The sequence below is a fragment of the Notothenia rossii genome (genome assembly GCF_949606895.1).
Source record: "Notothenia rossii genome assembly, chromosome: 3".
NCBI classification, from domain to species: Eukaryota; Metazoa; Chordata; class Actinopteri; order Perciformes; family Nototheniidae; genus Notothenia; species Notothenia rossii.
In genome coordinates, this window is record NC_136901.1 from 79236544 (window position 1) to 79258824 (window position 22281).

At 41.3% G+C, this 22281-nt stretch overlaps 2 protein-coding genes across 3 annotated transcripts in view; both read left to right on the forward strand.

Annotated features, from left to right (window-relative positions):
• Nucleotides 1–3441: 3441 nt before the first annotated feature.
• On the forward strand, nucleotides 3442–9235 carry fibpa (fibroblast growth factor (acidic) intracellular binding protein a). 2 transcript variants are annotated; one of them, XM_079670601.1, is made up of 11 exons: nucleotides 3442–3821; nucleotides 3920–4004; nucleotides 4673–4871; nucleotides 5082–5208; nucleotides 6804–6904; nucleotides 7135–7268; nucleotides 7751–7871; nucleotides 7983–8046; nucleotides 8137–8223; nucleotides 8347–8444; nucleotides 8983–9235. In XM_079670601.1, exons 2-11 carry the CDS (start codon nucleotides 3920–3922, stop codon nucleotides 9050–9052), a joined length of 1086 nt encoding a protein of 361 aa, XP_079526727.1. In that variant the 5' UTR covers nucleotides 3442–3821; the 3' UTR covers nucleotides 9053–9235. The 2 variants fall into 2 exon arrangements, with proteins under 2 accessions (XP_079526727.1, XP_079526728.1); XM_079670602.1 differs by having other exon boundaries at nucleotides 3443–3821; nucleotides 7763–7871.
• A 1450-nt stretch (nucleotides 9236–10685) lies between these two features.
• The window catches only part of efemp2a (EGF containing fibulin extracellular matrix protein 2a), an 11617-nt gene continuing 21 nt past the window's right edge, over nucleotides 10686–22281 (forward strand). The window contains exons 1-11 of the mRNA XM_079672433.1: nucleotides 10686–10843; nucleotides 14954–15209; nucleotides 15809–15857; nucleotides 16365–16550; nucleotides 17352–17474; nucleotides 17623–17739; nucleotides 18613–18732; nucleotides 19310–19429; nucleotides 20085–20211; nucleotides 20683–20878; nucleotides 21416–22281. The exon at nucleotides 21416–22281 is cut by the window's right edge and continues 21 nt beyond it. Of these exons, the coding sequence (XP_079528559.1) occupies nucleotides 15108–15209; nucleotides 15809–15857; nucleotides 16365–16550; nucleotides 17352–17474; nucleotides 17623–17739; nucleotides 18613–18732; nucleotides 19310–19429; nucleotides 20085–20211; nucleotides 20683–20878; nucleotides 21416–21589 (1314 nt within the window). The 5' untranslated portion in view covers nucleotides 10686–10843; nucleotides 14954–15107 and the 3' untranslated portion in view covers nucleotides 21590–22281. The remainder of the gene's footprint in view (nucleotides 10844–14953; nucleotides 15210–15808; nucleotides 15858–16364; nucleotides 16551–17351; nucleotides 17475–17622; nucleotides 17740–18612; nucleotides 18733–19309; nucleotides 19430–20084; nucleotides 20212–20682; nucleotides 20879–21415) is intronic.

Below are 22281 nucleotides of genomic sequence, written 5' to 3' on the forward strand. Positions count from 1 at the left end.
ATATATCAAAATGAATACAAATATAAAAAGATCATGCTTTCATCCTATTGGTGTTTAGACAAATTCATGTGGCGTATTTTTCCATGCACTGCCCTCTTCCCAAAATCGATTTTTATTTAATCGAAGAATACACAGCCCTGTTTATGACTGTTTTTTTTTATTGATGATCAATCCTCAATTTGATCTACGCTGCTCTATTTCGCCTGTGCAATGTTCATTGGTCAGAAAAGACGCCTTCACCTGAATTCATACGGTTAAATATTTTACTCTGGTTTAAACCAAAACGACAAAGACAAAAAAAAAGAAATTGCCTAATATTATTAGATTATTTTTCGTAATAACAATTATTATTACTACGCATAGTTTAGGGGTTATTAGTGGATTGAGCCACATTTTACCCATACATAATTACAGAGGTCTGCGTTGGCTCTACTGTAACTAAAGCACTGGAACGCACAGAACCGTTGCTACAACTGTTGCTATAATAGAACGTTGGAACGTTCATTGTGTCATGGTAACGAGTAAGAAGCGTAAGAAGCGACAAAAAGCGGGAAACGCAGATACATTAGAACGTTGAAGCCAATTTCAGCTAACAGGAGAGGTTCGGCTATAACCGGATGCTGCTAGAGCAACAACTGTACCAACATGATCGTTTCAGAATAAAAGCATACCCTTTTTACAGAAAAGTGACTTGATAAAAAAAAAAAGAATATTACTGATTCAACAAAGGGAAGTGGTAGCTAAGTACATTACTCAAGTGCTGTACTTAAGTACACTTTTGTGGGACGTGTACTTTACGCAGAGGTGGGAAGTAACTAAGTACATTAAAGAGCCTGTGACACGAACCCAACAACTGTTGTGCAATGAAATAGTGGGCTACTAGTAATCTCGAACCGTCAGTTTAAAAAAGAAAAAGCGATACCGTTCCGATAAATATCAATAATTTCGAACATCGCGGGAAAATTCCTTCGACTCATTTTGAGGTTTTGGGGGAAGCCGGAAGTGACGTCAATGTGGGAACGCTTCACTGTGCGGCGAGAGAGCCAAACACGGACAAAGTGGGTTGTCATGCGTAGAAATGGTGAATTACTGAGTTTAGGCACGTTAATAACGTTTTAATGAAGTTGACTACAGTATATTCATATTTGTCAGTGCTTTCATGTCAATTCGGCGAACATAAACATAAATGATCGTGGTGAAGATGATGATTAAATTAGGATTACAAATCGGTAGTGAGAGCTGCTGAATTTCCTCCCGTCGGATGTGATATAAAAACAAATCGATTAGTTTTGTAAACTCAAGTGGATGAAACTACATTTATTAGTGCTTTCATGTCAATTCGGCGAACATATGACACATTAAATGATCGTGAGGATGATGATTTAAAAATATTTTGTTTGAGCCGGTCTGCATTTCCTGAGGAGAAAACAAACCTTAGCTTTTTGTAGTTGCAGTCAATGGTGTAGTGGGCGTTGGACGCGGGGGTACGCCGTAACCCCACTTATTTGAAGCATGATTTCTTTTTTTAATAGTCTAATACATCTAAAATCATTGCCAGTGTTATCAGTTGCAAGTGTGTGTTTGTTGTAATAATGACGAAAACATAATAGGCAGATTTCACAGTAATTATAATAAAAACGTAGCTCAAGCATTTATGCAACTTGATTTGAAGCGTGTGTGTGTGAGGGGCAGAACTGTGTGTAGGGTGACCAGGTGTCCCGCACTGTGCGGGACTGCACACACAGCATTTTTATTATTTGTCCCGCGTCCCACACATTGAGACTATGTCCCGCCTTTGAGTGATAGTCGCCCAGAAAGGCCGGATCGGTTCGCTGACAGCCGGCACCGCCCTTTATTATTATATTGTCTAAACGGCATCATGTAAATTGCGCTGACAGGCGACACAGAGGTCCCCAAGCCCCCCCCCCGTTGACAGTTCACGAGCGCGTCCATAGTGTCTCCCGTCCACCCACCACCCCGTCCACCCAGTAAAAACATCCCCACTACACCACTGGTTGTAGTAGTACACCAACATGGATTAAACGTGTTTTTTTTTTTTACCACAATGTTGGGGAAATTAATGGATAAAATGCACGGATTATTATTATTATTATTAATATTAATATTATTATTAATATTATTATTATTATTCCACCTCCGATCGGGACACTAGGTCCACCGTTTCCCCGCAGCGAGGCTCCCCCCGTTGACAGTTTCCGTGGGCTGGGCTGGCTGCAGTGGCGGACTGGCCATCGGGACGAATCCCGATCGGCCGGTACCGAAGTGGGCCGGTCGGATAAGTCACAAGCACATCCCCCACTCCCCCCGTTGACAATTTACTAGTGGTACCGAAGTGGGCCGGTCGAGAGTCCCGGGCTGATTTTTTATACCAGTCCACCACTGGCTACATGACCGTATGATCGCCCATATTGACGCACCTAATTCCTAAACTTCTAACAGATACAAAATAAACCGATCCTTCAGCCTCATATGAGCTCTCAGACACGTTCAAAATTAAACTGTCATCGCTGTCTGAGCTTGCTGCTGTGTGCGCCATCGTGCGTTTACATGCAGATGCTGGGATCCTGAACGGTGCAGCTGGAGCGCTGTGCCCGCATTGACGTCACCCATAATTTGGCGGGACTTGAAGAATCCCCGAGAAGATCCAGGAAATGGTCAACATTGAAGGGCAGATTAATGGTTATCAAAGTACAAATATCCAAAATCAGTTCAGTAACGGTTTTCAAGGGGACAATATTTACTCAAATTGATGGGTTTGGATGGTGGGGGAAAATCGTGTCACAGGCTCTTTAAGTACAGTACCTAAGTACAATTTTGAGATACTTGTACTTTACTTGACTTTTTCAAAGTTATGCTACTTTGTACTTCTACTCCACTACAATTCAGAGGTAAATCGTGTATGTTTACTAAACTATGTGCAGATTTTGATTAATCATGTGAAATATAAAAAAAACACTTAAATAAGACTTTAGCTACACCTCAAGTAACATTCAAAGACAACCCTGCAGCATACAAAGTAATTCAAACTAGCTGCACCTTTACAAGTTGTGATAAACGAAGGAATGCATACAAAATCAGAAATCAAAACATATAATTCTCGATTGGGCCAATCTGCATAATAAGTACTTTTACTTTTGGTACTTTAATTACATGTTGATGCTAATACTTTTGTACTTTTACTTGAGTAACATTTTGATTGCAATACTTTTACTTCTTACATAGTATTCATACCTACACTCAGGTACTTCTACTTTTTACTTAAGGACAAGATCTGAGTACTCACCGATTACATCAGTTTTTTCAATTGGACAATTGTGTGTGTGTTTGCGCATACAATTTTCCTTTTAAAGTCTTTGAAGGAAACAACAACAACAACCATAATTGAGAACAGAGTATTAAACGTTGGAGAAATGTGTAGCGCCTTTCCTGTGACGTAATAAAACCGGAAGTCTGTTTAGCCTGCCTGCTGTTGTTGACACTGAGCACAAATAGCTATATCATTTGGTTGATGCTCGTGTTTTAGACCAACTACGCTAATTAATTGTTTAAGTCGTCAAGTTGAGTTGGTCTTAATTTAACCTTTCGTTGTCTGGTTGTCAGTTTAGTCAGCGCTAACACGTGTAGCTTAGCGTCATAGCTAGCATCAGTAGCTAACCTCTAAGGCAGGAAGTTAGCTCATTAAGACGCCATGGAAAGAACATTTAAGTTAATCCATTCATAACATTCAATGGTATACTTCGCCTGTCAGCTTTTATTGTAGCTTTTGCGCCGCGAACTGGTCGGAACAACACTCAAACAAGGTAAATTGTGTGTTATTATGAGCTAATCTGGTTGTTGATCAAAAATAATAATGGTCATCTCCTGATCTACTTGCTTTCTCTATTTTGCCTCCACCCAGATGACTATGGAGCTGGATGTCTTCGTGGGTAACACCACTATCATGGATGAAGAGGTTTACCAGCTCTGGTTGGATGGATACACAGGTATGAGTGATAACACAGACTATGGGTCACAGTGTTCTTCAGTAGACTCACTGTGACACAAACTGTTGAGTAGCTTAAACAGGGTCCAGGTTTGTTGGGGTGTTATCTTACAAAAAGGCACACAATGTGTTTTTTTTTCTGCAGTTAAGCACATCATTCAAATGCAGTTATTCCCAAATCTGGGGTCAGGACCACCCAAAGGTCACAAGATACATCGGAGGGGTCATAAGATAATAACACATATTGGTAATAAAGAATACAACATATAACTGCCACTCAAATTATGTTATGATATTGAAATTGGAATATGACTCACACTCTTGGTGGGAATAGTCCTTTTTGCATCAATATTATTTTTCTGCTATTTGGATACTCTCAGATATCTCAATATGTTTCACAATATCTGTTAATAGACACCGTGTTCCTTTGTAGAGTTAGCTGAAAAATGGGGAAACATTAAGAGAATTAAACCTATAATGATTGTGATGTATTTTGTAATTGAGATCATCATCTTGTGCTATTTACTAGTAGCCAATGTTAAGCATAATGATGGAAAAATAATTCCATGTGTTGCTGTATATTCAAACCACCAGTAGCTCTGTTAGCCAAGGTTATTGTACATGACTACAGCCTCAGTGGGATCATGAGGTGTCTGATCTATCCAACAGTGTTCGATGCTGTGAAGGTACGAATAGACGGAGGAGTGATGGAGGAGTGTGAGGCGAGTGCAGATGTTCTGCTGAGTGACACCATGGACCAGTACAGAACTTTCCAGATGTGTGAGCGTCTGCTGCACAGTCCATCTAAACTAGGCAACCAGCTGCTGTTTCAGATCCCCCCCCATCGACAAGCCATGCTCATCGAGAGGTGCAGTAATAATTTCTCATTCATTTCTTCTTCAATCATCAAATGTGTTCAATGTCTTTTTCTATCCCTTCTTTTAACCAGGTTTTTTCACTTCTCAAGGCATATGTGTATTTGTTATTAAACACAACTCATTTATCCCTTCTTCTTAACATAATAAAGGAAAATATCATTTTTGAAGTTTCCTCTTATGACTCTGGTTTCCTTGAATAGATACTATACCTTCGATGATGCATTTGTCCGTGAGGTCCTGGGAAAGAAACTCTCCAAAGGAACCAAAAAAGACTTGGATGATATCAGTGCCAAGACAAGTGTGACACTGAAGAGCTGCAGACGACAGGTAAGAGCATCAAAACATCACAATAGGCTTGTTTGAGACGCATTGCGGCTCGCCTCGAAAGTAGACGAGAATAGCCGATCGCAGCCGGGGGAGGTCTCAAAAAGCTTGCCTGAAGTCGGACAGCTCCGAGACGGCTTCTTCTTCTTCTTCTTCTTCTTCTTCTTCTTCTTCTTCTTCTTCTTCTTCTTCTTCTTCTTCTTCTTCTTCTTCTTCGCCTTCTTCTTCGCCTTCTTCTTCTTCTTCTCTCGTTTTTTTGGCGGATTGCAAACAACTTTAAGGTGCATACCGCCACCGCCGGAGTCGGCTTGACTCCGTTTGCATTTATAAAGAATGCACACATGTGTTTAATCGTTAGTGTCAGATATGTACTAAGTATATAAATTTGTTCCTGCTCAAGATTTGATTCAACTTTATTGTTATTGCACAGATTACAGGTACTGAGACAACGAAATGCAGTTTAGCTTCTAACCAGGAGTGCAACAAGCAGTAAAGTGAAAAGTAATGTACACAATCTACAGAATAAAAGATAGAATGAATTGAATGATAAATAAACAGTGAGGGGTATGAATATACACAGCAGCCTGTGAGCAGTATGAACAGTGTGTATGAATATGCTAAGATATATAAAGTATGAAAACGGTAAGCAGTGCAAGTATAGTATAAAATATATGGATATTAATTTCATGATGATAAACATTGTGGAACAATGATGAAAAATGTTAATGGAGGGGGCAACGTAAAACTGACACAAAACAACAACAAACTTTTGCCGAGCCAATTGGAGAGCTTCATCAGCAGCACGGGGTAAAAACCACCAATGAGTGCTCAGCTCGAGATACCAGCGAGTCGTTTCCCATCAAGCATTTAGCTTCCGCAGCCCGTGGAGAGGAACTGCGCCGCCTCGCCTCGCTCTCAAGGCTGCGGGCGTCTTTGTCCCGCGAGATTTCAACGTCTCATGTAGGTGAGCCTCCAGAGCAAGTCGGACAAAACGAATAACCATCATGCAACGCACTAGCAAGACGTTGATCGCAACTGCGCTGGTCTGCTCAGGTCTCGCTTGTCTCAAACAAGCCTAGTGACTGTTCATCTGTTTATCTGTGTCATACGAGTGCCCACTTTTTCAGATTTTCAGCACTTTAAAAACACCATATGTCATTTTATGAAGCTTTTGGTAAAATTGATTACAAACATGTTTATTGACTGAAAATCTGAAGAGGTCTCCTGTCCTCCAAAACTAAAATACCTGGATATTTAAACAGATAAACTGTGATTTATGTTCAAATAAACTGTTTCTCAGATGTTATTTAGCTGCTGGGAACATTTGCAGATCTTGCTTCTTTCTAAGAATCCACCTGGTTAAAAGAAATACCAAAAACTATGGTTGTTAAAAGTTGGCATAAAACCATACCAAATGTAACAGACCTTGATCACCTTGATTCAGATGACTGGGATTGAAAATTGTTGGAAACATTTGGAATAATGAGTGGTGTTCCCAGTTCTTTGCACTTTCTACTGTACTATTCTGTTTTTACTGTGTTTTATACAAGTCAGGTTCTGATTTGATAAAATCTCCTTTCTCACGTGTTTCATTTTAGTTTGACAACTTCAAACGTGTTTTCAAAGTTGTGGAAGAGCTGAAGGGACCCCTGGTGGAGAACATACGTCAGCACTTTCTTCTTTCTGACAAGCTTGCAAGGTAAAAAAATGACTAAGAACGGAGCACAAATCTCTGCCTCAGATTTATTCTTCAAAGTATTGCTTCAAAACCATTCTGTTGAAGTGTTTATGATAATTTACTGTATGAGTATTTCGGCTAACTCTTACAAAAAAGCACCTGAAAATGCATTATGGTTTAGTTAAACAAGGTTCTGACTGATCGTCTTGTTTATTCGTTAGCTCTTTTAATGCTTTCGTCATCTATTTCAGGGATTATGCTGCCATCGTTTTCTTTGCTAACAATCGCTTTGAGACGGGGAAAAGAAAACTGCATTATCTCACGTTCCAGGACTTTGCGTTCTGTGCTGGGCAGCTTATCAGCAACTGGACCGTTGGGGCAGTTGGTGAGCCCTTTGTCTTGTTGTCTTTGGCCGTTTGCTGTCATTTTGATCTGGAATGTAAGAGACGTGTATAAAATTCAAATCAGTTACGTATCATATATTTACTGATGTGTAAGCCTCAAACTGAGACACATTAAGAGGATTAATATAAGGAAAAATAACAACTGTAAATTGAGCCAACATTTAAAACAGTTTGTATAAGAAATGTATATGAATAAGAGGTATACTGTTTATGTTGCTATTATGAATATGGGACATTTAGAGCAGAGCTTCCTCCAATGAGACACACTGACCACCAGAGGTCCTTCAGGTTTTAGAGATCCTCGTTAAGATGAAGAGGCATTTACATTTTGTAGTTACCAATTAGTACAATTAAACATTTGAATTGGGTTGGGCACAGTCTGATAATAATTGTGAGAAAAAGAAGTGATAACAGTTGTAAGAATAGGCATCCTTTGAACTGATTTTGCAGTGTTTGACTGGAGTTTCCTCTGTAGATAGCATGGTGGAAGACATGGACGTGGATCTGGATAAAGAGTTCTTACAAGATCTGAAAGAACTGAAGGTTTTAATCACTGACAAAGATCTGCTGGATCAACACAAAAGGTAACGGCAAAAACTGAGCACTACATTTTCTTACTGGCTTTTAATTAAAAAAAAATGTCCACACTCTCCAATTGACGATTTCTCTTTTTGCTTTCCCTCCTCTCTGGTCAGTTTGGTGTGTACAGCTCTCAGAGGGAAGACTAAAGCTTTTACTGAGATGGAGGCTAATTTCAAGGTGAGAAACATTACATCTGAAATGTAATCCGTCAGTAACTCCTACGATAAAAGTACGTTTTTTGAAAGTCACTATTTTCTTCTTTTATAGAATATTTCCAGGGGACTTGTCAACATCGCCGCCAAGTTAACAAACACAAAAGATGTCAGAGATTTCTTCCTTGATCTTGTGGAGAAGGTGTGTACTTCTAAAAAAATGTAGTTTCTTTCTTTTTTCTGTGAGATAATTCAACCCATATTTCTGAGGCCAGTCTGCCTTTGAGACGGTGTGATGTAACGCCTCCACCCCTTTCCCCCACAGTTTATTGAGCCGTGTCGCTCAGACCGATGGACAGCTGCGGACGTCAGACTCTACCTCACTCACTACACCAACTCTGCACACATACTCGACACATTCAAGTGAGTTCATGTGTTTTGATTCTGTTACTCTTATCAAGTACAGCTCCAACTCTGCTGAGGTTCTAATTCCCATAGCGGCGACCCATGCTATAAATACAGTCAGCGTTTTTTAAAACCTCCTGGAGAAACCTCCCCAGTAACTGCATATTACACACACTCAGGCAGTCTTTAAAGCCGCCCAGGCTTAAAGGTTGTATGTTAAACCCTCTCTAATATTGACGTCTCTGTTCTACCAGTGGGTGTCACCCTATCTCGCCCCTGATTTCTCAAACTGTAGTTACCTTGTTTCTCCTGCAAACACTCTGGAATGTGGTTAAGGGTTTACACAGCCCTGCACCACTACATGCTTAACAAAGAGATATTCATAAAAAGAGACATAGACCCCCCGCCCAACACTATTACACTGGAGTGGACAAAGATTGCTTCATTTACTTCACCCAGATTTCACAATTACAGTTTGCCATGAGACTCACAGTAGCTATTTGCTCCATTTACTTACAGTTTGCTCTATTTTTGTTCCTCTCTTTTCTGCCCTTAGACACCAGGTTGTGTGGGACAGATACATGGGCGTCATCAAAAGCTGTATCTTCAAAATGTATCACGACTGAAGCGTTTTCTTTGCGGCTCGCCACGCCACTTCTCCCTGCTCTTCCCCCTCGACAAAGCCGTCGTTCGTGCTGTTTCCATTTATTTTTGTCAGCGGTGATGAATCCTACTCCTCATGCCCCATTATCCCCAAAGAGTGTCTGTACATTTGGTTTGTAAATAAACTTAACATATATACATCAAAATGTCATACTGACTTGTTATAATTGAATGTTCCAGGGACAAGATTATATGATCTTGTGAGTGTTGGATGGAGATTGGAGACTAACAGAGAACGGGAAATGATATCGTTAAAGTAAAGATGGGAGATTTGTAAAGCCCTGCCTTTTTAGTCTAAGCTGTATTAAATGTTTTAATTTTAAAATACGACTAGTAGAGTACATGTGTCATGGATTCAGACCTTTTCCCGTGTCTGTGTGGTCATGGAGGTAAGGGACTAACCAGGGGGGAACAGTTGGTCCAGCTAGGGGGTCTTCAGCGTGACTTTGTCAACATCCCCCTGTAATGACAGCTGCCGTCAGTGCCACCACCCAGAAATACAGGACAGATAAACAATCAGATGTCACTAATGGTTTTTAACTAAATATTTACTTTTAAAACAGGAGAAACATAAAAAATGACTACTATAATGTTCGAAATAGCATGACTGTGCACTCCAAATATACAAAGATTGAAGATGTATAGTTGTGAGCTTAAGTGCATGCTGTCATTTTGTAATCCGTGTCATATTCATCTCAATGTTTCCTAGAACTGCAATTAGAGTATTATATGACTGCTGCTCATGTTAATTTCAATCGGCTTTAGGAAAGCTCCTGGGGAAATACAAGTGTGACCTTAAAGTCTGACTTTAAGTTGAGTCAGACTGAAACTCATAAAAACTAAAGTGGATTAAGCCGCAGCTTAACCAGTTTGCACCGTAACAGACTGTTCTGCTTTGCCAAAGAAAATACTGCTCGAAACGGTTCAGTAACGCACAAGTCCTCTACAGAGCAGAAGAGTTGGTCGCAAATAATCATCATATTCTGTTTTCTGCATGTTATCCTAGAAAGTATACTAGTTTATTCTGAGAAATAAGCTGACACATTTTCCGAATAAGTCTCCCCTCTCTTACTCTTCCACTCTCAAATTTTTTGTCCACATTCCATTAACTTCTCTCTCCCCGGCTATAAATATCCTGCATGTCAGATTGGACGAGAGCGAGGGCTTTAGTAGCTTTATGGAAAAAAGAAAAGTAAAACATGGGGGAGGTAAGTATAGATAGATGGGGGGTAAAAGGCAAAAAGGGAGGGAGGAAACGTTGGGAGAGCTTGGGGCTTTTGCGGGGGTTCAGTTTAAATGAAACCAGGTGTGTTGTGGGACCAGTAAGAGGGGGCATTGGGTAAGAAGATGGGGGGGCAAGTGTGTGAATCTGTGAGTTGTTGATCCGCCTGCGATTTCGACGGATTTTGGCATTTGGTATTTGGGCCGCAGACCAGGAATTTGCATCCTGGGGGGTCAGGGAGAGGGGGTTTGGAGAGTGGAGGATGGCTGTGCAGGGGGCCAGAGGGAGGGAGAGGGGGGGGGGGGGGTTAGACTGGGCTGTCCCTCTCTCTCTCTCTCTCTCTCTCTCTCTCCCTCCCTCTGCATGTGTTCAGCTGCTCCAGCTGTCGGTCTCCCCACTCACTCTCTCAGGGTCATGCAGGCAGGAGTTTAAGGGACCACTTCTCCACGGCAACTCATCGGGACGACCGCAGCCAGCAGCAGGACAATCACCAGAGGGCAGAGGCAGACGACCCATCGGAAAACTATCATCTGTAAGTTTCCCTGTGTTTCTTTAACGTCCGACTAGAAGACATTTGTGTCTAAAGAGAGCTGGTGGACCGTATTTTGCGAGAGTTTTAAGGAGAAGTATCAGAGGTGACATGTAACTCCACTTTTCTGGTAGAGGCCAAACACGTCACAGCTGCACCGCTGCTTGGCTCTCACAGCTACACTCAGCCAAGATAATGTGGCTCGCAGTCTGCCTCTTGGCTCTGGGTTTCAGACTGTAATAGGGGGGTAGACAGGAAGAGGGGTAATGACTCACAGGGCATGTATTGTTGGACATTATGTTGCAAAAGTGATTTCACCTCATCCCTCATATACAAGCCGGTGTCACAATCTCCTCCTTAATGACTCAGGGGGAAAAGTACAGCACACTATTTGAGTGAATGAGAGAAGCTTCTAATGAACAAGAAGACGAACAGGTGGCAGCTACAGGAACGAATACAAAGAAAACACAAGACATAAAAACTCAGAAATCTAAGACAGTGAGGGATGCTGCCTCACTAATGTTGCACAGTGTATTTAACATCTGTCAACTCCTAATAGCTAACATGTGACAGCTCTACTGTCATTGTAATGACTCAGGTGGGATTATAGAGGCAACAGGAAAGAGAGCAGAGTTCCCCTGAGAGCGGCCATCATCTCGTGCCACACTGTGTGCACACACACATACATCACAGATGTTTAAAGCTCTTTACACAGGCAGACAGAGCAGAATCACCAGTGGGAGAACAGGACCGGCCCAGAGGGATTCATTACAGCTACAGTGTGTGAGCATCTCCTACAGGCCACTATCCATTACTGACAGTCGACTTTTTGTGTGTGTGTGTGTGTGTGTGTGTGTGTGTGTGTGTGTGTGTGTGTGTGTGTGTGTGTGTGTGTGTGTGTGTGTGTGTGTGTGTGTGTGTGTGTGTGTGTGTGTGTGTGTGTGTGTGTGTGTGTGTGTGTGTGTGTGTGTGTGTGTGTGTGTGTGTGTGTGTGTGTGTGTGTGTGTGTGTGTGTGTGTGTGTGTGTGTGTATGACTGGACGTGTGTGTGTTATTAACCCCCTGGGTGTGGATTTGCAGGTTCACTGCCACAGTGGTAACGGAGCGTGTTGGCCACCGTGTTTCCAGCAGCTCCACGCACAACCGAGCAGAACAACACAAAGCTAGCCATGTATACACTACAACACAAGATGACCATTCTGTGTGTGTTTTCTTGTCTCCATGTGGTCACTTTATAGGCCTCTGGACATCTTGCCTGTTAAATTGTGCTGACTGTGAATTTAGAAATGGGTCATCCTGCTGTTTGAGCCCCAAATGGTAGTTATAATAGACGTGTTGTTAAAAGTATACACAACAGGTGTTAGAGCAGTAATGTTTTAAAGTGTCTTCTAGGGCTACAAAACAAATAGTTAATTTATTTATTATCCATTACTTTGATAGTTTTGGGAGTAATGGATTAATAGTTAGGTCTTTAAAATGTCCAAACATATTTACAAATGTCCAGTTTCTTAAAGGCAATGTCTTTAAAAGTTAATGATTAATTAATTTATCCAGAAAGAATCATTGGTGATAATCGATAATGAAAACAATTGTTAGTGTTAGTCCTAACTGGAACAAACAAACATTTATCTTTTGCAAAATGACAGAAACAAAATAGTTGCTGATTATTTTCCGTATACAGTCAATAGTGATTACATGGTATCACAGTCAACCTGTTTCTCTCTACGTCAGTCAAATCCTAGACGATAAATTGCTGCACTTTTCACATTCTGCCATCCTTCTACACAGAGGAGAGATGCGCGGTTAGGGGAGCAGTGGCTGGAGGTTTGGCAGCAGCTATCCCCTATGTGAGCCATGGGGGGTTTCCCAGAACCCGATACTCTGGGAAGCCCGGCCGAGGCAGGGCATCCCAGCTGGGACCAGGAGCCCACATCCTCGCCACTGGCATTCCAGAGGTCCACCGCCACTTGATCTCCAGTGCCATCAGGGCCACTCCCATGCATCCCTGCTGCCCACTCTCAGTAGCCAGTGGGTGACTGGACCCCAGGCTGATGGTCAGTTTGTTTTTGGCTGGTTTTGGGTCACATTCTTGCTGGTTGTAGGTGTCCGCCTGGCCAATTCAGAGAGGTCACGTACTGCGGGCGTGTGATTGCCCGGTGGTTATGTGTTACCGTCTGTGTTTACAGGAGGAGGGGATGTTTTGCTGCCTTTTCATCACGCAAAGGTCACAAATAGCCTGTGATGTCATCCTCACCCTGCGGCCTTTTGTTTGTCTCAACATGAAGTGAGACAATAAGCTATGCCTGTAAATGTGAGTTTACACAAGAGCGTGCGTCTGTGGACGTAGACAGCCTGTGATTATAACCTGCTGGAGCTCACTGGCACTTTCTCAGAATCTTTTTTTCAATTCAATCCTTCAATTGACCTGTTTTTCTCAAACAGTTTTTTGGTATGCGGGAGCTGGAATAGGTGATTTATTTATGTTTAAAGTCTGTTTGAACACGTATAGCTTCTCTCCAGGAACTCAAACTGAAGGGTGTTTGTGTCTCTGCTGGGAGGAAAGCCCAGTCCATCTGAATACTTGGAATACTCAGCAAAGATAATACACTATAAATCAACCTTGAAAATACACAGCACTGTACATAACCTGTAGTGAAATACTCTGATCTTACACATAAGTAAAAGTAACAAAACTCTATTTCAATAAGGTCTGTATTAAAAATTCTCATTGAGTAAAGCTACATTTCGACCAGCAAGGTCAGAGTACACATTATGTGTAACAGACATTATTATTATGGGGTCCTTAAGATGATCGCACAAGATGATATTATGTTATAAGTAAATTACTTATAATCTTGTAAAACAAGATCAAAAATACTAAACTTCATGGGCTCTTATGTCAGTTAGTTGCAGGACAAAATACAACTCTATTATTCTTATTGGTGATGCCCAGGGCCCTATACTGCACACCATCCTCTCTTTCTGTTGTTAACTCTCTGAAATGTAGTGGAGTAGACGTAAACAACGTGACTAAAATAATGTAGTAAAAATTCTTTTTACTATGGACTGATTACTGAACTGGCCTACTGTGCACCGGCCCAGGGGCTCAACCGGTCAGGAGGCCCCTAGTTGAGTGCTTCTGTTTAAAATGACTGCTAAGATCTCTTGTTGAGGCACAACATTTTCAAAAGTGACTGAGAACTACTTAAAAGAGAAACAAACAACCTTTTTGGTCGCTGCAAAAAAAACTGCCACAGAGATACAAAATGGCCAAAAAGAGACAAAATAATCAGAGAAGATAAAACCTCAAAAGAGACTACCACGAGACGCTCACTGCCTCCAGGAGATGCAAATAGTCCAATAAGAGACTCTAAATTGCCCCAAAAATTAAATAAAGCCAAAATAAAGATGTAAAAACTTTAAAATGCCAAAAGTCCCTTTACTTGTCTATGACTACTAGGGCCCCAAGGTATCATCATTTGTCCATACTTTCCAGACAGAGGCCCGCTCACATTGCAGAGACAAAACCCAGTATTAACAGAGGAGATTCTTCGTCACGGACACAAAAATAAATAAACGTTTAGTTTAGCAGACGGAAGCAGCTGGGTAGGAGATGCTGTTATAAAATATGCGACTAAAATGCAGGATTTATTTGCTGACACACAGTGATCTGAGCCCTGGAGGCAGCGCTCGGCGAGACGATCATTCCAGCGTCTCAGTCTGCAGACACAGTGTCTTCTGTGAGCAGCTAAAATTAAAGTATTTCTGTAATGTTGATTTTGTTATTTTCAGCAGAAGCATGGGGTACGTCACCATGTTTATGTTTTAAACTGCGCAGAATGATTCACGCCATTTATTCCAGCTGCAATCAAGGGGGAACTGTTTGGTTGGAACGCAGTGACCCAAGTCCAAGACGCCTACTGTTTGCTCTGACTGACAGATGTGATGACTGATTTCTTCAAATCTGGCTTTTTGCTTCGAGTTGATTTTGTCATTTCAGCTGTGGGAGCAACTCAAAGCACCGGTGAGTTTTGAGACTGAAACATTTTAGTAATTTCTGAGTTTCTAATGTATATTTTGTTTGTCTTTCCTTCTGTCTCCCTCTGAAATACAGGAACAACCTCTGGGCTGCCGCTCTCATCTCTAAAGCAGCGCTGCCTGTGGGATAGCTGTGTGTGTGCGTGTGTGTGTGTGTGTGTGAGTGTGTGTTTGTGTGCATGTGTTACGTGTGTTCCCATCCCGTCTCCCCCCCAAATTAGTGCATTAGTATGCAGGGTGCTTGTGTGTCAGTCTTGTGCGTGTGCATATGTGTGTCAGTGCTCCTCCACAGTGCTATTTCACAGCCACCTACAGAAAGTGACACTTACACGGTAAGGATGGATTCATCTTTCTCATGCTTCTCTTTTCATCTCATATTCCTTGCTTTATATGATATAGCACATGTTATTTTATGTGGAAATGTTGGCCTCAAGTCCTCTTTATTCTCTCTGAGCTCAATTTCTGATTCCCCCATCTTCTTCTTGTTTAATATTCCACAGCAGTTTTCCAACATTTTATAGTAGTCTTAGTTGGGGGTACATTTAGCTTTAATTCCATGTTTTCTTCAGGCCTCACTGTTTCCTTTCATGCAGCTCACTGCAACATATTTTTTCCAGAATGATAATGACCCTTTTTCCAAACATTGGCCTTAAGATCTTTGTTTTTTGAGGTGACGTTTGGCTTTATTAAAGTAGTTTCAAATGTCAAAAATCCTTAAACAGTGGCAGCCTCCTTCTGTTTTTGGCACAGCACTCCTACAAATACACAGGAAACAAGTTTTTCCTTCTTCTGTTCTGTTTTTTTCTGTTAAGTCCCACTACTGGGGATTAATTATATATTATAAATATACTATGCAAGTACTTGGCTCAGAGTTCACATCTTTCTTTCCATCATTTTCTCATACTCACTTTTCTCTGGTGCTCTCTTTCAGGAGTGCACAGATGGGTATCACTGGGACCTTCAGACGGAGCACTGCAAAGGTACAGCACTTTTTAACCTGCATTCATTATTTATTCTTTTTTGAAAACATTGTTTTTTGTTATAGATTTTATTGAATTTTCCTGAATTTAACTCCCCTTTTAAAATGTCAAAGTTCTTTCTAATATAACGTTTTTTTTATATATTATTAATTGGAGTACATTTTCTGATTTTATTTTAGTCTAATTTCCATTTTAAGTGTTTTTGATTTCTTTAAAATGGCATTTCACTATACTACTTTTTTGGTGTAAACTATACTGTATTTCTTTTAAACACAATGATGCATGACTTGTCTGTTTCTATTTATATTGCTTTGTTGTTTTTGAGAATCGCTTTAAAACTTGGATTAGAACAAAGAACATTATTGAATCCATTTCATATATCCCCTAATCCTTATGTACAGCACCAGATGTGATCATCCTGTTGCTCTTCCTGCCCTCTCCTATCTTTGATTTGTTCCTATCAACTTTGGTTAGAGCCTAAAATGTTGTCTCTGTGTCTCCCATCAGACATAAATGAGTGCGACACCATCCCAGATGCCTGCAAAGGGGGGATGAAGTGCTTCAACCACTACGGGGGCTACCTGTGCCTCCCCCGCTCTGCCTCCGTCATCCCGGCCCCGGAGCCCGCCATCACGCCCACCGAGAGCAACCCCTGCCCGCTGGGTTACGAGGCGCAGGACGACAGCTGTGTGGGTGGGTGTCCGCTGTGAGGGGGGGGGGGGGGGGGGGGGGTTGGAGGTGGACAGGTGGCCACAGGATGACCATTAAGCATGTTTGTGTGTGTGATTGTGTAAGTTTATTGTCAGTGGTCACAGACTGCGAGGGACAGGTGGCTGAGCAGGTGTTGGGACGGGGGGCTGCATGTAGGTGCAAACTGTGTGGGTGTGTGTGAGTGTGAGTCCACAGGGGGCAGGCAGACAGACTGTAGGAATTTGGAGGATTTCACACGAGAACAGCTGCTGTGTTTTAAGAACCGGACTGGCAGTGAGACAGCTACTCAGACTGGAGGATGGCGAGGTTTTCAGCTGGGACCGCAAACATGATTCAGCATGGTGTGGTATTCTCAGCTGTCGGGTGCAAATGAGGAGAACAGAGTCGCCATGTCTCTCAATCATGATCAATGATGCTGTGTTTGCTCATAATAACACATCTATTTCTACATGTGTGTCCAAGGCTGCAAATTAGGTTATTTTGTCTACAGATGAATCCATCTTCTAGATTAATTGATGAAGTGTTTGGTCGATGAAATATCAGCAAATTAAAACTGTCCGAGGTCTTTGTTTTTTCCATTCAAAACCTAAAGATACTCATTTACAGTTGTCTTCATACAAAGTAAAGCAGGACAACTCCATATTCAAGTGGCTGAATTAGCGTTTCTGCCATTTTTGCATGAACATTACTCAAACGATTAATCGATTATGAAAATTGTTGCCAATTATTTTTCTGTTGACCGACCAATCGCTAAATTCACAGCTCTGTGTGTCCCTGTTTCAGATATCAATGAGTGTGAGCGAGAGGAAGATGACTGCCAGCCCAGCCAGCAGTGTATCAACACACTGGGCGCCTTCACCTGTCAGTGCCCCGATGGCTACCGCAAGGTTGGAACAGAGTGCATTGGTGAGATAATTTATTTGTTATTACATTTAAAATAGTGTAGCTAATGCATGTTTAAATTTGGCCTGGGGGAAGTTAGTTACATCTAAAAGAGTGACCTTAATAACCTGCTTTATCTGAATGATCTCTTCTGTCTCTGTTTCTCTCTCAGACATCGATGAGTGCAGGTACAGGTACTGCCAACATCGCTGTGTTAATGTCCCCGGATCCTTCTCCTGTCAATGTGAACCGGGCTTCCAGCTGGCAGGAAACAACCGCTCCTGCATCGGTGAGTGATCACAAAGCTAATGTCTCTGAAGTCAGGCAAAATGACTCTACGGTGTCCTGATAGCCCGCATCTATTATGACCTTAGTAAGATTATCCTACTTATAACAGATTTGTACATATCGAAGTCTGTTTGCAGGTCTTGGGGAGTGATACGAAAATGTGAAAATACTTGCATCTAGTGGCTACAGAGGGAGCTGTGTGAAATCTGATAACTTGCCTCAAATGAGTCAGTGTCAGTTGGACTACAAGGCTGAGAAAACACACTCATGGAGTTAGAGAGTGAGACCTCTGTTGCCCTCTCCCGCTACATTAGCCACTACTAGCAAAATACAACCACATTTCTGTCTGTGGTGGAGTTGTATTATGGGTAATGTTGGCGCTAAGAACGAAGAATGTGTGGGATAGATAAAGAGGATGCATCTGGATCTTCTCCCTCTACTGATAATGTTGCAGTAGTTTAATGCTGAATCAATTGAGTACACTTTAAAGCATTTATCTGTAACATTACACGTCCATGACTCCATTTTAGATTAAGATTTAATAAAAGAAAACATTATTAAGGGTTTAACTCTTAAAAATCAGTAAATCGGCTTCATCGTTTGAGGTTTGATCAATTCTGATTGACATGAACAGTCAGTGACAAATATCCTAAACTGTTATTTGTATTCACCGAGTTAATGTTGTGTAAATAAAACTAAACAGGTGTGTTGTGTTTATTTTGGACCCCGTTACTCACAGTAAAGAGCTGATTGAGAAAATGTGTTTTCAGAGCAATTCTTTTATCTGATCCAGCACCTGTAAAAGATTTAAAGTGTGTGGTTGTACTATTTGACTTTTAAGTGCATCAATCAAATCTATGTTCCCTCCCTTCAGATGTGAATGAATGTGAGATGGGAGCGCCCTGCTCTCAGAGGTGTTACAACACGTACGGCACCTTCCTGTGTCGCTGCGACCAGGGCTACGAGCTGGACGCCGACGGCCTGACTTGTAAAGGTAAGAGACACACAAGCAGAATGTCACTAAAACATTTACTGAAGTGCTGTACTGAACATTTGAATGAGCGTTTTATTTTCATGCCTCTCACTACTTCTACTCCACTACATTTCAGCTTTAGTTTAAACAAAACTATGATTCTTTTTAAACAGGAAACGTATAGAGTTTGACTACAGGAGCATGTTTAGGACAATTGTTTGATTACATTTTTATTATAACTTCTCAAACGAGAAGATTTGTGGATTATTTAGCTCCATCCCAACCAAGTACAAAAATAAAACCCTACTTTTAGTTATATATTGAATCAAGCAATACAAATCTAGTGATATAATACATAAATAATCACAATGACGGGGGACATCTTTCTGCCCTGAATACTACTACATCTTCCTGATTCAACTTATTGTACTTTATATACTTTTCATTTGAGTATTAGGTAAGTAAAGGGTCAGATTACTGTATTAAGGATTAATATAAGTTAGAATACAGACTTCCTAGTTTCAGTGATCCTAACCTGCTCGGTATTCTGTTTTAATTGTGAAACATTAATAAAACCTGATTTTTTTTATCTCGACAGACATCAATGAGTGCGGCTTCTCCAGCTTCCTGTGCCAGTTTCAATGTGTCAACGAGCCTGGGAAGTTCTCCTGTGTTTGTCCTGAGGGGTACCAGCTGCAGGGCACCAGACTCTGCCAGGGTGAGCCTCGCCTCCTCACACCTTCCTCTGTGCTTTCACTCACAAATATCACCTCTTATTCATTCTCTAACAGCAGCTCTATTCTCATCCAGTGGGGAAAGTTACTAAATACTAAACTACCATTTTGAAGTAATTGTACTTTATTATGTCCAGCCCTCAACATCTCCAAGGGTACTTTCTACTCCACTACATTTATTTGACATCTTCAGTTACTAGTTACCTTTGAGATGACGATTGTACAACACATTGTTAAATACCAAACCAGTGCTTTCAACCTTTTTAGCCTCTGTTGTCACATTTCAGATGTTTAAGAGTTGTTAAGCTAAACCAAAATGTTCCCTCCAAACTTCTCAAATGGTTTCTTATCAATAATAATTCTATACCTAAACAAAAATCAAATATTAAAGAAAAAAGTCTGACAACTTGATCTAATTATGACATTTAGAATCATATATCAGTCAGAGACCGAAACATAAAGTAGATTTCCTTCCAATACTTATGCTCTTTTACTGAAGTGAGCCTTTTCATGCAGAACTTTTACTTGTAACACACACAATGGTTTTGACATCGCTGTATTAATACTTTAACTTCAGTAAAGGATTTGAATACTTCTTTTAGTTGAAGTTAAACCTCATCAGCTGTGTCTCTCCTGCAGATATAAATGAATGTGAAACAGGTGAACATCAGTGTACCGAAGCACAGACCTGTGTAAACATCCACGGACGGTACCAGTGTGTGGAGGAAAACCGCTGCCAAGAGCCTTACGTGCAGGTGTCTGAGAAGTGAGTGACACCTCGTGAAAGCTTAAACAAACACACGTTCACACACCTTTTCCCAATTATTAAACTATGTGCTGGCCATCAGCTCATAATATAATCAGACCCTTTATTGAGTGTAGCTCACACTGCAAGATTAGCCCAATTACATTTTCCACATATGAGTCCAACTTTCAAGCTTTTCTTCTGAACATGGTCCAGTGCAATAAGAAAACCATTACACTGTTACACTGTTGGATTGCTAACAGGTGTGGGTCATATTAACATATCCAGATGATTTGAAAGTATAAAAAGTACTTTAGAAAAACATGAGGGGATAAATGGCTACTGTTCAATGTTTGTTTTGATTTAAGGAGACCTTTTTCTTTCAGTCATATCACTCCCTCTGCTGGCTGATATATGTATAATAGTTTAAACACCAATTATTACAGATGTTGATCTCAAAGTGAACTTACTGACTCTCCTGTGTGTGTCCAGCCGCTGTGTGTGTCCTGTCAGTAAGCCGGCCTGTCGAGATCTGCCCTTCTCCATCGTTCATCGCTACATGAGCATCACCTCGGAGCGCTCCGTCCCCTCAGACGTCTTCCAGATTCAGGCCACCAGCGTCTCCCCGGGGGCCTACAACACCTTCCGCATCCGGTCCGGAGACGAAAATGGAGACTTCTACATCAGGGTGAGAACTGCTACAGGGCTGGAGAAAGAGAGAGGATGACTGATGGTCATTTGTTCAAGTTAACTATTCAACTGCTGATAAACCTGTGATCAGAGTGAAGACTTTTGAGTTTAGAAGCAACGACTCTGAAAAAGTTTCTCCCTTTCCAACTAAGGATGTTTTATAACCCCACTTCAATATACACAAACGAGAGTCATATCAATCTTCTCATCTAACTCCAAACTACTCCAAACTTCTTTGTGCACCAAAGCAAAAAACACATTTACAAAAAGTACTCTTTTAAGTAGAAATAATGTAGAATGTACTCACTTACACATGGCATTTTAATGCCTCATCATTTGAGGTTTGATCGATTTTGATTGACAGGAACAGTGAAAAAAATCCATGTTGATTCACCGGAGCCCGACTTTAAATGAGCACAGAGTTGATGTTGTGTAAAGAAAACTAAACTGGTTTGTTGTGTTCATTTTGGACCGCGTTACCCCCCCCGTTAATGTAGAAATGTACTCACTTATATATATTTGTTCTCTTCTCCAGCAAATCAATAATATCAGTGCCATGCTGGTGCTGGCCCGTGCTGTGTCGGGGCCCAGAGAGTACACGTTGGACCTGGAGATGGTGTCCGTTAACCCCCTGAACAGTTACCAGAGCAACTACCAGACCAGCTCCGCCCTCAGACTCTCCATCTACGTCGGGCCGTACACCTTTTAAAGAAGAAGACGACGACGACGAGTGGAGGGACACGGAGTAAGATGGAGAGAGAGATGGAGAGAAACACAGATGCAATAAAAGGAAAATGAAGCTGTAAAACAAAAGTGGTCGACGCAGTTCAACCAGTCACTGTGATGTTACACTCTTTAGCTTTTTGTACTTTCAAAGAGAGCCACACATTTCCCATATTCATTGAGAACAGCATACAACTACGATGTAGCAGCAATATCCTGCAGCCTTAAAGTAATTCAGTCAAACCTGTCCCCTTGTGTTTTATGATGTTATGTTTTCTGTCTTTTTTTATTTAACACCTATCTACCTATGACAGCATCACTCTGTGGTGACAAGTTTGAAAAGGGATGTTATGTTCTTCACATCTGTTCAGGGTGTTAACTACTCTGTGTGACATATTTTCGGCCTGCCTTCAGCTGGAGTGATTCACGCCCAGCGTCACTAGATCATTCTGTTTTCGCCCGTTTACAATGCTTATCTTTGGTTTTGCTCCGTTTGTCACTTTATTCTCGTCAGCGCTGTTTCCTGTTGACAGACGTGATTCAGTAACCACTCAGATCAGACCTCAGCTCCTCCTTCACCCTCCACTGTTCATTCCTATGTTCAAGCTCTCCATCACTGCCTTCTGTAGGTTTGTCACAATGCTGATCGTGTTTGTTTTTGTCTAAGATTTGAACCCA

Coding starts and splice junctions, on each gene's coding strand:
- fibpa (XM_079670601.1), top strand. CDS start 3,920: ATGACTATGGAGCTGGATGTCTTCGTGGGTAACACCACTATCATGGAT. Junction 4,872..5,081: donor CAAGCCATGCTCATCGAGAG/GTGCAGTAATAA, acceptor TTCCTTGAATAG/ATACTATACCTTCGATGATG. Junction 7,872..7,982: donor CTGCTGGATCAACACAAAAG/GTAACGGCAAAA, acceptor CTCTCTGGTCAG/TTTGGTGTGTACAGCTCTCA.